This window comes from Eulemur rufifrons, chromosome 7, assembly GCF_041146395.1.
Source record: "Eulemur rufifrons isolate Redbay chromosome 7, OSU_ERuf_1, whole genome shotgun sequence".
In the NCBI taxonomy this organism is placed as follows: Eukaryota; Metazoa; Chordata; class Mammalia; order Primates; family Lemuridae; genus Eulemur; species Eulemur rufifrons.
The window spans coordinates 282,297,346-282,313,263 of record NC_090989.1 but is presented as its reverse complement, the minus strand read 5'-3'; the positions used below and the strand labels follow the sequence as shown (position 1 = coordinate 282,313,263).

General features: G+C 41.2%; 1 protein-coding gene across 2 annotated transcripts in view; it reads left to right on the top strand.

Moving 5' to 3' along the window:
• Nucleotides 1-15,918, top strand: part of MED27 (mediator complex subunit 27) — a 197,033-nt gene that overhangs the window by 64,417 nt on the left and 116,698 nt on the right. For both annotated transcript variants that reach the window (XM_069474771.1, XM_069474770.1), the window contains exon 3: nucleotides 659-789. In XM_069474771.1, the coding sequence (XP_069330872.1) occupies nucleotides 659-789 (131 nt within the window). The remainder of the gene's footprint in view (nucleotides 1-658; nucleotides 790-15,918) is intronic.

The following is a 15,918-nucleotide window of genomic DNA, read 5'->3' as shown; positions in this document are numbered from 1 at the left end:
TCTGAATGCTTACTCATGGTACGTGTAAATCTGTGTATGATAAGCTGTGTTGTGGTCATGCTTGCCACAGTAGATGGCGAGTTCTATGGTTTTTATTATAAGCTAGACACGACAGTAGCAGTAGTTCCCAGAACTAATTTTGTCTCTGAGGGAAACCCCTGGATCTTCTTATAAAAAATGATGAAGGCTTTACAACTATTTACACAAAGCATATGTGAATAGTAGTGAAAAATAAAGAGGAGAGTAAAAATTACCCAAATTCTGCTACTTAAAAAGACAGCATTTTAGAGAACATCTTTTTAAGTGCCTTTCTGTTTACAATGTAACCTGTATTTTTTAAATTCAACAAAATGATGTTGTGAAGTTCTTTCTATATTTTAACCAATTCCCCAGATTGTTTTGAACATTCTGATTGCTTCCGGTTTTTCATCAATATGTAATGCTGTGATGAACAATCTTATTCTTGTTTTTTCCCCTCTTTGTCCCTCATTTTCTTCTTATGGGCAGATTCCTTGAAGCAGAATGTTAGCAGCTGTATTTGAAATTACTTAAAATGTTCTAAGGGGTAAGATTATCAAGTATTGATAGCTTAATATCCTTTGTCCTGCTCCTACCAACAGCTATTTTTCTTCCCCTTTTGTTCTGTTCTTCTCCACAGTTGCAGTACCACGCAGGTCTAGCGTCTGGCCTTTTGAATCAGCAGTCACTGAAGCGCTCTGCTAATCAGATGGGAGTGTCTGCCAAACGTAGACCAAAGGCTCAACCCACGACTCTTGTCTTACCACCTCAGTAAGTGATGGGTTTGCAAATTACTTTAGTCCTGGGTGAACTTTTACTTTATTCTTGTTTTTGGCTGGTGAGAAGTTACTGTTTTTTTCAAAATTGTTTCTTACTTTTAAAAAGGTATCTATCAGGATTAGAAACAAAGCATGACAGCAATATAATTTGCCTAGATTTTTATGTAGCAGCTGTAATGCAGTTCATATTTTATGTGTTTTGTGTGTGACTTTTCCATCTAGGACTTGAAGATATCTCATAGCTTGTTTCTGCATGATATTCCCAAAGGTGGCAGAATATGAGTACGCTATCCTTATTTCACAGCTGAGACAGCTGAGGAGCACATTCTGATAAACTATAGGCCACCTAGAGAATCTGCTAGAGCTGGGATTAGAATCAGTCCTGAGCTCACTTGTTTTTTGTTAAATAGTAATATTAATATATGTGCTCTTCTTTTTCCCAGTAGGAGGGATAACAGATATAGTAAGGATCATAGAGTGTACAGCTTACTGATTTTTCACACGTGTACATCCATGTAGCCACCACTTCCGGAATCCCATAAGGGTTCCTCCTTGTGTTCCTAGTCTATACCTGTGCCGCCCTCCTCCTCAAGTTTAACACTATTCTGACTTCTTTAAACAGTTAATTTTGCCTGTCTTTAAACTTCATATAAATGGAATCACTAAATATGTCATCTTTTGTATTAGCTTTTTTTTTTTCCACTCAGCATAGTATCTGTTAGATTCATCCAGTCTGTCTGTTCCTTTTTTTGTAGTGTAGTGTTCCTTTGAATGTGCCGCAGTTGATTTTTCCATTTACCTGCTTGGTTATTTTGTATTCGAAGCCATAGCAGATGAGTGCCAAGACTCCCTCAGTGATGTGGAGTCAGAGATGTGGGCGCGTCAGTCCTTGCTGACAGCTTTTCTGTCAGAGTGTACACTCCCCTGAGAGGGGCTGTATTTCCAAGAGACTTCAAATGCATTCACCCACCTGTCCTGCTACTCCTCTTGCACCTTCTTTTGTTTACATACTCAGTTACAAACTGCAGTTTTACATTTCTAGTCCAAAAGAATGTTTGCATGTAAGAATCATTTGCCTTTGCTCAAAATCTCATTTATTTTCTGTTTGTTTAGCAAATATTTATTGTACCTACTGTGTGCCAGGCATGGTTCTAGGCCCTGGGGATATAAACATGGGCAGGACAGACATGGTCCCCTCTTCCTGAAGCTTTTCATTTAATAGGAAAAAAGACAAAGCACCCTTAAATAAATTAACAAATTAATACTATAATTTTTAACGTGATTAGTGGTAGCAAGGGAATAAAAGGGTGGCAAGTTGTGAGGGTGGAAGATACTACTTAAATAGGGTAGTCAAGGAAGACCTTTCCAAGGAGTCAACATGAGACAGAGACTTGGAGAATGAGGAAAAGAAAGACCAAAGAACTGAGGGGGGAGGAATTTATAAGGGCTGTGATTCCCCTAGGAGTCCTTTCTGTAGCCAGCGACACTCTTACACCACTGTTATACTTCTGTGATTTTCGGTCTTTCTTCAAAGTTCACATTTGCTTCCAGGAGAGGGTAAACATAACCAACCAGCCTCCGACAAGTAGCTTTTCTATGCTGCATGTACTCACAGGTGCCATATTTTCCAAAAAGAAGCTGACCACAGGACTACCTTCTTTCAGTGATGCAAGACCAGAGTTTTCACTACATGGCAGAAAGCTTCTTAAGGAAAGTTACTGTATCTATCGTTTCTCATGTGTTGATTTGGTAATTCTGCACATCTCAACTTTCAGCTCTCTAAAGTCTAATGGGCCTCGTAACTTGTCAGTTTCCCTGCATGGATTGTCTACTGAGGCAAGATATTTAGCAAGAAGTAAAAGACTTTCTAATGATCCCATAAGACTGGAGCCAGAAAGTGTTTGTTGCTAACTCTCTCTTGACAAAAGTCAGCTCTTAGTCCATCTGTTCACCATTTGTTAATTTGCATTGGCTTGAAACCTGTTTACAGGTGACATGCTATTATGAGGACACTTAGAAACTATTTTAAGCAGCAGGGCAATCAACAGACTCTGTTCTCATGCCAAAAAAAAAAAAAGAGAGAGAGAGAAGTGTTCACAACTGTCATTATAAATTTATAATAAATCACTCAAAATACTTAGTTTCAAAGAGAAAAGTGGTTACTGTGTCCTAAGAATACAACATTGAAATGATTTCCTATACTAAGTAGCCTATTTCCTGTGAAATTTAACTGCTACTTTTTCACATCATTGAGCTGTTGGGGCCTACATTGTCGTGGATCCCTACAGAATGGCTGTCTAGGAGGCGGGATCTGTGTCTAAAGATGCCCATTGCACTTTGACCACCTCCTATTCGCCACTCATTATGTTTGATGTCATCTAGAAACACAACATTGCTGCTAGCCTCAGACTTTAAGTTAAAAAATAAAACAATAGTAGTATATACATAATGTAGACTTTTAAAATACCAAAAATAACAAAAAATAATAATACTGTCACCCTAAGAAAGTTATTAAAGTTTTGATGGATGTTGTATTAGATTTTTTTCTATGCATATATATTAAATAGTATATAATTTTTAAAAACAAAAACAATCTCCAAGTATTGTATTGTAATATTATATCATATCCCAACCTTTTATTGAATATAGTTGTTAATTTTACGGTAACATAATTTGACCTATGGAATATTTGAATTTGCATATTAATAGCCATGTTATGGTTGTATTCTGTAGAAAAGTCCTAATTACAAAATTTTTATTATAAGCACAACATAACCATATACTAACTTTGTCATTAAGGAAATTCTTTGAACCCCCTTATAAAACACCCAAATCCTCCAAGGTTGCTATGCTAATTTATTGCTTTGTAACAAATTATCCCAAAACTTAGTGCTTTAGCAATAATAAGCATTATCTCTCACAATTTCTGTGGATCAGGAATCTGGGAGTGGCTTGTCTGGGTGATTATGGTGTAAAGTCTGACATAAGGTTGCAATCAGATCTTGGCCAGGGCTGCAGTCAGCTGAAGGTTCTGCTGGGGTTAGAAGCTCCACTTCTAAGGTGGCTCACTCATATGGCAAGTAGCAAGTTGGTGCTGGCTGTTGGCCAGAGACCTCAGTTCCTCTCCACAGCCTTACTTGAATATTCTCATGACATGGCATCTGGCTTCTTCTGAGCCAGCAATCTGAGAGAACAAGGACCAGGTGGAGGCTATCCTTTTAATGACCTAACCTCAGAAGACACATTGCATCAATTCCATGTCATCCTATTCATTCCTAAGTCTAACTGACATTCAAGGGAAGGGGATGAGACTCTGCCCTTTGAAGGAAGAAGTGTCAGAATTTCTGGACGTGTTTGAAAACCACCACATTTGCCAGTGGGGAGAGACATTGCTCAAAGGGAAGAATGGCTGAGCCTGTGAGCCCCATTCACTTACTTATTAAGTAAATATTTACTCAGAGTCTACAAGTGCTTGGTTCTTTGCACTGTGCTGGGGATTCAGAGATGGAGAAGATATAATCTTGGCTTTCAGGAAGCTCGGAGTAGAGACTGGGGAACAAACAAGTAGCAGAGCATCACAGCAACGTGTCCAGTTGACTGATGTGATCCTGCAGTGCCTGAGGAGGGCCTGAGCAGGGCACTGAGGAAGTCCACTTAGGGAGGCCCAGCCACACTTCACCACGTTTTCTCTGCGCGGTGAAGAATGCAAGCTTTATTCTGTTCAGAGAGCTAGATGCTTTCTTGCACAGGCTTACAGGATTCTAAGGGAAGGTTTTATTTCTAAACAGTATAGGAAACTGGTGAAGGGCCAGTGGCTGGTTCCTCACATGCCCTTCTCTGCAGCTCTGTGCATCTCTTAAAGTGGTGATGGGTGGGTTTGTGTTGGCTTTTCGGCAGTTGGATTGCACTAAGGCTACTACAGCAAAACCACTGGCTTTGCTAACTGTGCCGAGACCACAGGCATGGCAAGAATGCAGGAGATTTATACTGTGTGTTTGTTTTAAAAATGCAGTTGGCTTTAGCAGTAGTAGTCTTTGGAAACTCACATTCTCCTTTGAGTTCCCATAGGATGAATGATTTGTGGGATTAATGATTCATCTCTCTCTCCCCCTCCAAAGAAGCCTGTAAGAAGATAAAGATGTTGTTCATGATGAAAGAACTATTATCACATGTTCGCATTCAGGGGGCACTGATGCAGTGACATTACTTCCTTGATTCCCAAGTGTTCGTATTAAATCAAGGCTTTTGCCGAAGGGGCACTGTTGTCTCCAGGAAGAGCATGTGTCCGTGTTGCTGTGTGAACATTGTTGGGCTTTTCACCCTCATAGGATTGAGATCAGCCTGCAGAGTGGCTGTCTTATTTGATTTATCTATAAGTTGTATATTGAGATACCTATGTATTCATTGTCAGTAGGATGTAGCTGTGTTTACGTATGGTCTGTCTTAAATAGCAGCCTTGACTTTCTGGTGTAGTTTTTGGTATGCTTTTGTGTTAACATGTAACATTGGTTGTAATCAACTTGGCCAAACTAGATGGCCTGGGACTCCTGACTCTTAGCAGCTTAGCCTGACGAAATGTTGGCTTTTAGTGACAGCAGAGGTGAAAGACTCTTCTGTGTCCTTACCCTGCACACCTACATCTCATTTAGCTTGAGGGAAAACAAATAATTTTTCAGAAAGGTTATTTTTTAAAAATACTACCTCCATCCCCCAGGAGTTGTTGGGACAGGCAGTTTCTCTTGTATCACGTTATCTTCTGTGAAAAGATCCTGCCTGTTGAATTAAAGGCACATTTCCTTTCCTGGGCTTCCTTCTCTGTAGTCACTGGGGAGGAGCTGTTCACGTTCCCAGCTAAGAACAGCCCTCTCACTTGTCAACTGGGTCCCATCCCCTCTCACCTGCTCCGAGCCGTCTCTCCATTGATCTCTTTTTCCTCTCCTGTACCATCAATATTTCCCTTTCTCCTGGTCATTCCTATAGTAGACAAAACATGCTTATCCAGAAAACTGTCTCCTGTAAGAACACCATCTCTTCACTCCTTCCAGCTCCCACCTATGTCTTTCTTTCCTCTTTCCAGCAAAAGTTCTCCAAAGAGTTGACTGTGCTTGTTGTGTCCAGTTTCTCCACCACCCCCGGCAGCCACTCTTCTGATCTCTGTCCCTACGCCTTAGCTTTGCCTCTTCTAGAACTTCACATAAATGGAGTCATGCAGAACATAATGTTTTCTTTCTGGTTTCTTTTACTCAGCGTGATGTTTTTGAGATTCATTTATATTGCATGTATTAGTGATTCATTCCATGTTATTGCTGAGTAGTATTATCTGGTGTTCTTTGGAGCCTACTGGTGCCATTTCCTCAGAATTTTGCCTCTGTTTCAATATTGTCTAATACCTTCAAGAGTACAGAGTCTTCATGCTTTGATTCTTGGATGACCTACCTCTCAGGTTTGAGTAACAGCAACAGCATAAAAAATAGCATGCAGTGACAAGTGTTGCCGAAAAGAAGTGCCACCTATTCAGGAGGTAACAGGGATAATCACATAGCACTCACACCTAGGGGTTCCAGTGTTTGAACAACAGTTTGCCTTCTGTACGGCCGATACCTTGGTTCTGGGAGTTTAACTGCAAGAGGCTTATTTTCTGCTACTGCCTTGCATGCTAATTCCCAAGAAGATCATCAACTTGAAATTACACGTGGTGCTTATCCAGATGATTGGATTCTTTCCAAGATATGTGGTAAATGCTGCTTCTGTTCTTGCAAGGTAGAGGCTCATGTTGTCTTTTGCTTAATTTAAACCAACAGGAATCTTGGAGAGTAAAGCAGCAACATGAACCTGTCCCTGGCGATAGTGATGCATGAAGGTGGGAAGTTATCGTGGTCATTGATGTTTAAACCGAGCAAGGCAAATACTTGCCAGGATGAAGCTCACTAAACCAAAAGTCTCTTCTTGTAGCTTTCTAACCGTTACATCAGCATCTTTTCTGTTCCCGATCTGTGAGACTTTTTAAAAGAGTTTTTTTTTCCCCCTCAGCCATACAAGTAAGAAACTCCAGGTTTCTGCAGTTCGATTACAAAAACCTTGATGTAGATGCCATTTGCATAGTGACTGTGAACATGTGTGTCCTTGCAGGGGCTTGATTTTCTTCTTGATTACCTGCTTTGTTTTGCTCCTGAGACTCCTGATATCTTGTTGAGGACAGAATTTGGTTATATGGTGATTAATTGATATTAATTCTTCAACTTGGGCAGTAGGAGCCTTAAACAAGAATATCTGACATCTCTGTTTATTGGAGTTCAGTTTAGTTTTCCAATGAGCAAAGTAACAGTGAATAAACCACGAATGAGGAGCAAACTGGTTGATTATCATGATCCTTAGAGATGAAGAGTATCATCCTAAAGAGTGGCTTATTACCCAGACCGATGCTCCCTGAACTTGGACTGCTCCAGACTGTCTCACCCTGACCTTGGGCTGGTGAGCAAAGCAGGTATGTTGCTGGTACTGATTTCCCACAGAGGAAACAGAACTTCCCAGCTGTAAGTTTCCTGAGTTTTGGAAAAAGTCATCAAAACTTGGGTAGAAATTTGCTAAGTCCTTCTTTCCCCTACTGGCAAGTATTAAGTAACAATATTCATTAAATACCACAGAGAGGCTATGTAATAAAGAAATAATCCTAGGCCTAGGTGGCTATAACTCTCCAGAAGAGTTGAAATTGAGAATGTAATTAAAGATTAAAACATTGTTTGCATTCTAGAACATGGAGAAATCTTTTCTCTCCATTGCGGGACCATATTAATAAGGAAGAGATCAGTTTCCAATAACTGACACTACCGAAGCTCGTTTATTAACATCAGTCATGTTTAAGCTGTCTGACTCAGTACTTCTACTTCTTTCCTACAAGACTGGAGTTGTCTCCAGGAATAGTGAGGGATACCAGTCTTATTTCACAAAATGTATCCGTATCTATTCAGTGACCTAAGTTGAACAGGAATGTGTCAGATGGCAAGGGTTACTAGTATTGGGATCTTAAATCCTGGAATTCATTGTATTCCTCTCTTCTGGCAACAGAATAATTTTCAGTCTCTTATTTTCAGCTAGGTTTTGTGCAAAAGTTGAAAGATTGGTAGGAGCTGGCATACCTAGCTATTTTAAGGTTTTATAGTTGGGGCTGGTGAAGGGGTGGGAGCACTGTAAACTTCAGGCCATCTTAACACAGTGACAGAAAGAAATTCTTTATGGTCAAATATCTGGCATTCAGAGCTCCATGAAGCCAGCCTGCATGCTCAGCCTCAGGGTGGGAACACAAAAGCCCAGAGCCCTGCCCAATTGGATTGTAAAAGTTTAACTGCCCAAGCACCATTTCTTTGTCCTTCTGCTTTTTGTTGCCGTTCACACTTGCTTTCCATTTGCTGTGAAGTAGAATCGGACACATCTTCCTTATGTGTCCAGTTTCCAGTCTCACCTCGTCTTCATTGTTCTTTAGAGCTTCTCATTTGAGGGCTTGGAGAAGACACATTCGGCAATAATTCCTGAAATGTCCTTTTTTATGTGTTTATGTGCTCCTATTATTGGCAGGTAGAGGAAGAAAGTATCTCTCTGAGTCTGTTGTTGATGGGATAAGGAAAATGTGATTCAGTGATTGGGCAGAAAAAAACCGTCAGCTTCTCACTTGTATAAGCCTTCAGTTTTGTATCTCTTCCAGGGCATTTGCCACCTTTGGCCCAGTGTTGCGGTTAGTCAGAATCCTTGAGGACCAGGACCAGAGTGATCTGTGTCTCATTTACTGCGTGGCCTTAACTCATGCACTTAAGATTGAACGAATGAGTCCTGAAGGCTGATTCCTCTCTGTGCTGCTCCCCTGGCTGATGATGTTCTGGACATGTGTTTGTACTGTTTGTAGCTCTTAGTGAATTGGAAGTGCTGGGTGTTTAAATGGCCAGGAACCAGGTGCCATTTAGACAGACGGAAATGCCCACAGGTGAGGCTCAGGGGTTGCAGGTCTATCTCTGGTGGTGATCCTTCCTGCTGAGTAAGGGTGGATAGGATTGCATCTGGAGGTTCTGGCAGCAAGTAGGGTCCGGAATCCAGGCGGAGGCCTGGCACTGTGCAACTGCAGGGAGAGTAGGCCTCTGGGGCTGAGGAGAGGGGCTGATATGTGCAAAGTGGTATATTAGGAAGATTAAGTAAGTAGCAAGATGCAGATAAATAAGATAGTCCTTTATAGCTGTTTAAAAGATAATTGGTTAATGTTACTTATCTTTTATCCCCTCTCTTTGGGCAGTAGAAGAATCTCTGGAGAAATAAATGAGGAATCCCTCATAAATATTAATGCAGAAATCTGTCTTTGGAGAATAAATATAGGGACATTTTGTTTTAAATGCTCTATGTTGTTGTACTTCATTAGCATATATGTTGTAAAAGTTACTTTTCTTCCCTTGAGAGAACCATATTCAGTTCAACTAATAGCCACAGACTGAAATCTGTACCTTGTCGGGATTGGAACACTTTAGAAGGATAGGAGAACTGATTTGCTCCTCTGCGCTCTAGCCAGAGGGTCTCCTTGGGTCCCCCATCTTTGGAAGTGGTGTCTTGTGGCAGGAAGCCAGGAGGAAGTCCAGATCCTACCTTGCTATCTAGACTCTTTGTCTGGACCTTTGATTTCCACTGCCTGGTCCCCCACTCTGTGTGTGTGTGCGTGTGTGTGTGCGTGTGTGTGTGTGTGTTTATACTTTTCACTCTGAAAGTATTTCTTAACATACTTTCCATAGGCTAGGTGTGTTTGACCAGGCTAGGAATATAAAGGTGCAGAAAGTATGACTTCATATAAACAGATGAGAAAGATAATGAGTTGCATTTGAAGCATGTGAAGTTTGAGGTACCCTTAAGCCTTGGGTGAAATGATATGATGGACTGGATTTCCTTTAAAACACTCCAGTCCCAAAAGTGTTGAGTGGGGGAAGTGTGGTAAAAATAGTTGCTAATTGTTGAAACTGGTTGATGAGAACATTGCACTATTAATGAGCATAGGGATGGTAGGAGAAGACTTGGAAGTGGATAAATTCTGCCAGGGATTGTGGAGGGAGACCAGAGGAGGGCCGGCAGAGGAGGAGTTGGTGATAGAGCCCTGCCCCACCCCTCCACCCCACCCCACCTCGCCAGCCCACCTTCATGTGGCCCTTGCAGCCTTTCCTGTCTGGTTCTGGTCCTGGTCCTGGCCTTACTCTCAGCTGGTCTGTCTTGTGTTTGTCTCAGACCCATTGTGACATAGACTAAAATTTAAAACTCAGTATCTTCCATGGATGGTAAATCAAAGAGAAATTGTATAAAATGGAAAGCTGTAATAAAGAACCTGGCCATTAAGCACTAAGTCAAATGTGGCAGCTTGCAGAATCAGTTTAAAAATTATATTTCATTGCATCCTCTAATTGCGTTTCTCCTTTAAAGGTGATTTTATCCAGGAAGACAGCTGTCTAGTGTGGTTATTACATCACTCTGGCCATCACTGAGCAAAGGAAGAAAAGAAATGGGTGGTTGTGTAGTACAGCTTATCAGATAGAAGCTGGATCTTTTTTTTTTCTTTTAAATCTTTTTGCATAACAGAGTCAGAGCTTCAGGATTGTTAATATTTCACACCATGCCATTCCCAACTAAGCTGGTTGCAAGTGAAACTCGTTTTTATAATCTTTCTGTTCTTTCCTGGAATGACAAGTAATTTTAGTGGTCTCTTGATGTGTATTTCTTTTTCTTTTTCTCTCGCTGCCATATAGGTCATTAGTAACTCACATATTTTGGCCCAGAAAGTTCCTATTTAGGGTTATAAGTGATCAAGAAGCAGTGAGCCAGTTTCTCTGTTCACCTGTGCTGAAGATTCCGTGAGCTCTCACAGGCACAGTTACCTCAGCAACATGAGAACAACTGTGAGTAGGAAGTGGCTTTGTCTGTTAGCCTGAGTTTTTTAGGTTAGAATGGATTTTGATCTGGTGGTACCAGTCACTGTGTGAGTACTCATTTATGGCAGATAAGCAGGAATTCTTAATAAAGCATGAAAAATCTGTTTTGGGCACAGATTATATGTATTTCTTAGACACTAAATATATCATCTTTCCAATTTTGATCAGTGTAGAAAGTACTGGACATTTTGTTTGGAGGCAGTGGTGAGGGGAATGGGAATGTGCTTCTAAGACTCGACTAAGCTCTGAGCTCAGGGCCTACTTGTCCTTAGAATGAACAGTCAGGGCCAGTCCTCACCTCGGGGCCATTTGGGTAGCTGGATAATAGTGGACTAGAATAGGCTCCAAGGTCAAGGGAACAACAGCTGATGTTGGGGGCCACAGCTGTCCTCTGGAGGCAAGGGAGGCCAGTGACTCCCAGGCAACCCTGGCTGCACATTAGAACCCTATGGGGGCTGTTTGGGAAGAGAGGCCCACTCATCCATTTCCTTAAACAGCTCTCAGGATGATTCCTGTATGCAACTAAGATTCAGAGCCACTGCTCCTGAAGGAATGCAGGGAGTGCTGCAGGGATGGAGGTATCTGGGAAGATGGTTGTCAGGACATCTATAGGACGAAGGCAATGATTATTGTGGGGGAACACTTGGCAGGACTTATTTGCTCAAGGCCACAGAAGGGAACCTTCTGGAATTTAGATGAAGGTGGATCCTAACTTTTTTGCTTGCTCATCAGCTCCCAAAATGTATCTGAGGTCATCAGTACCAATCATTTCCTTAACCAGTTTTGGCTTGTGACCCTCAGAAAAGGATAAGTAGATGATATTTTATTTTTTCCTTTGAATATATTCTTATTTTATATAAGTGGTTTGGTCCTTCTAGTTATTAATAGTATCTATAACTAAGCATGTTGCGCTGTCATTATGGACACTTTAAAATACATTTATGTAAATGAGAAGTATACAGTTTAATTTATTGTGATCTGATGTGTATTTTTTCTTTCTAGCTGTATTTTTTAACAGCTTTATTAGGGGTTACAAAAAATACAGTAAGTTGCATGTGTTCAAAGTGTGGAAATTGTGACATATGTATCATGTAACTCTGAAACTATCACCCTACATAAGCAAGACAACATATTCATCACCCCAAAAGTGTCCTCTTGCCCCTTTGTTATCCCTGTCACCCTCTCCCAGGCAACCAGTGATCTGCTTTTTGTCACTATAGATTAGTTTGCATTTTCTAGAAGTTTATATAAGTGGAATTATATAGCAGGTACTCTTTTTTTTTTTTAAACTGGCTTTTTTACTCAGCATAGTCATTTTGAGATGCATCCATATTGTTGCATGTATTAATAGATCATTTCTTTTTGTTGCTGTATAGTATTCCACTGAATGGATATACTACAGTTTGTTTGTGCATTCATCTATTGATGGACAATTGAGTTGCTTTGGCTATTGCAGATAAAGCCAGTATGAACATTCTTGTATAAGTCTTTGATTGGACATGTGTTCTCATTTCTCTTGGGTAAATACTTACAGATAGATCAAGGTCATATGGTAGATGTATGTTTAACTTTTAAGAAATTGCCAAACTGTTTTTCAAAAGGTTGTATCATTTTACATTCCCACCAGCAGTATATCAGTGTTTCAGTTGCTCTACATCCTGACCAATACTTGATATGGTTAGTCTTTTTAATGGTGGACATTCTAATAGGTATGGAGTCATCTCTGCTTGTGTTTTTAACATGCATTTCCTTAATGACTAATGATGTTGAGCATCTTCTCACATGCCTGTTTGCCATCTGTGTATCTTCTTTGGTGAAGTGCAGGCAAAAAGATAGAGGCCTATTGCATGAAAAATTAATTTTTAAAAATGTAGGTTTTCAGAATTTCCTTTGATGGCTTTCAAAATGGCTGAATGTAGAGCCTGTCTTAGCTAAATTAGTATGTATTGATTGATTGGTGTGTGTGTTGAGTATCTACTGTGTGCTCATCATCCACCAGTTGCTGTGGAGAATTGAGAGGATATAGTCATGGACTGGAACACTCGGGAGTCCAAACACTCCAAGTTTTGCCTGAATGTTTCATGGTGTTTCTTAACCTTGTCATTTTCTTTCCTACACAGATGTGATAGCTGTGGGGCTGGAGTTGGTTGGTGCTGGTGACAGGCTTTCAATTCGTTCTGATTATTTTGGTAGGAGTACTCATCTTTGAAGCATTGGAGTCTAGACTCTGGCTATTCTTTATCTGTAATTGTTATTTATTTGACACTTTGCTTTTTATTCATTTTTGCAATTCATCAAATAAAATCTGATGTCCACAATGCCAGATACTAAGGGTGCTTAATGTCCTGCACCTTCCCTTAGGGTACCTTAGAGACAAGTAAAGAGGCATTGGGATCCAGAGGAAGGACATGTGTTCAATTTCAGGGTGATCTAACTTCCCCTTGCTCCTCTTTGTCCTCAGAAACCTTGTTTTTAACCCTTCAATATACTATATTCAATATACTATACTGAGAGACTTTACCAGACTTGGGTATCAGATCAGACTTACAAAAGACTCTGGTCTCTAATCTTGGTGAACACATCCTAATAGGACAGGACAGTCTCTTGGGATTTTCCTGCGTACCCAGCACAAAGATAGATTCCAGGCCGGGCGCGGTGGCTCACGCCTGTAATCCTAGCACTCTGGGAGGCCGAGGTGGGCGGATCGTTTGAGCTCAGGAGTTCGAGACCAGCCTGAGCAAGAGCGAGACCCCACCTCTACTAAAAAATAGAAAGAAATTATATGGACAGCTAAAAATATATATAGAAAAAATTAGCCGGGCATGGTGGCGCATGCCTGTAGTCCCAGCTACTCGGGAGGCTGAGGCAGTAGGATCGCTTAAGCCCAGGAGTTTGAGGTTGCTGTGAGCTAGGCTGACGCCACGGCACTCACTCTAGCCCGGGCAACAGAGCGAGACTTTGTCTCAAAAAAAAAAAAAAAAAAGATAGATTCCATTATGGATTATTGGGCTGAACCATCTCATGCTCCTCCAACTCTCTTACCCTGCTGTATTTTTGGGGCTCAAGCAAAGATAGTCCCAGGTACATCTTTTAAAGAAATGTAACTCTTGGCTCTAGGGACTTTATCTTTTTATGCAGTTTCCCTAGCTCCTCACACAGGGAGTTGGATTTGCTGAAACTTAATGTCCCCAGAGAAGAAACCTAGGGGCATCACACTGCTCCAAAGAAAATACCCTTATAAGTCTCTTACAGTCTTAAAATAAAATATAATTTCTTTTTTTTATCATATTGTTAAGCTAGCGTGAATCCTAGGCACAGTAGCTGTAGGAAGCTGTCCTTTCCCTATTTGACGTAAAACAAAATAGATTTAGATTTGATGGACTTGGGCACCTTGGAAAAAATAAAACAATTGAAGTTAATTAATTAATTAAAACTACCCGTTTCCTTTTCCTTTCCTTCCTTCTCTCCAGCACCTCTTCCTATCAGTTAACATGGACCCTGCCTCCCAAGTATGGCATGCACAGAACCAGACTTTACCCAGCAGATGTGGGGCTAGGATAGGTTCTTATTAACACAAATTAACATCTTTCTTTTTTTCAAATACATTTTTATTTTTAACAAAGTAGCACTTAGAATTTAAAGGTCTCTTATGACCAATTACTGCAATGCAGTTCATTCAGTAGACGTTTAGACAGTATGTGGCATTGTCCTCGCCCCTAAGGAACCTCTGGTATTGCTGAGTGACAGTATTTAGAGTGTCTTGAAAACCCAGACCTGGAAGAGCCAGGAGGCATCTCTTTTCTACCCTCATTTCATGATTAAGGAAACTAAGGGTGTAGGTAAGTGAAGTTTTTCTCAAAGAAGTTTGTGAGATTTTTTAGTAACAGAGCCAGAAATGGAACCTCTGGGTTGTTCTGTTCCTCTGATACTACCACTGTTTTCCGTTCTTAGAGGAAGAGAGAGGGTAATGGGGGAGGAAGAGGGAAAAAAACATGATATAAAAATGTCTTTCTTTTTAGATGATGTTTTTGGGTGGTATCATAGAATCACCACCCTGTTTTGCTGTTCTTAGGTTTCACCAAGTGTGCTACTCTCCTGCTTGCTTGCTGAGACTTGCTTGTGAATCTCGCAGAGGCCACGAGCCCATTCCTTCTGGTGCTTTGCAAATAGCGGGGATGGTTTCAGCATTTGTGTGTTAAGAATGAACACTTTCTGCTTCAGTGCTCCTGTGGCCCTGGAGCTCTGCCCTGTTAGCACCGCTTTTTGGCAGAGCAGCAATACTTTACCAGCCAGTAGGAACAGATATTCCTGTTCTACAAATGAGCCCAGATTTATAGACTCAGAGTTCAAAGAAATGAGATGAGAGATCACCAACCAAAGCAGTCCACAGTGAGGGAAGAAACACCGTCTGACTGGTAAATTATGAGAGCCCACCACACAAGGCACTCATGTAATTCTTACATTCATCCTCCAAGAGGGACCGTTACTCTCCTTGGCTTTACAGGTGATGACACTGGAGGTCATCACACCTTGTCCAGAGGCTCCCAGCTGGTAAGTGGTGGGACTAGACTTCTAACCTGGGCACAGGGACTCCAGAATCCACACATCTAAGCTGCATAAGGCAGAGGTGTGCCTCATGTTCACCTCAGTTATGCATTAGGTTCTCGAGAAGCAGATGCTGAGAGGGAGTTGGGGTGCAGTGTATGTATTAGGGAGAGGAACCAGGACTGGACAGGGGAAGATGGCAAACTGCAGTGCAGGCCCAGCAAAGCCTCGGCCAACCTAGGATATCTCTGGAGTTAATGTTACCCTGAAGTCGTCCTGTGTTGGCCAAAAGGCTGAGCCTTTGTACCCCTGCCTCACTCAGTGACTGACGCAGGTGGCTCCAGGAAGGCCATGACCTCAGTGAGATGGCTGTCTGCCACTGAGGCTGACCCTGAATGAACCGACAGCTGGAGGCTGTGTGCTGACCACTCTCCCAGAGCTGGGCAGCAAGTTCTTCCTAGAAGTGGGGATCTGTTGATGCACCTCCTTGTCTACCCTGATCCTCATCAGTTGTGATACTATTTCTATATGGCTAAGTTCCAGAATGCTGGTAATTATTTATTTTCCCGAAGTGGCATATTTGTACAACCTTTAAATGTGATAAAATAAGGGTTTGCAGGGTAAACAAG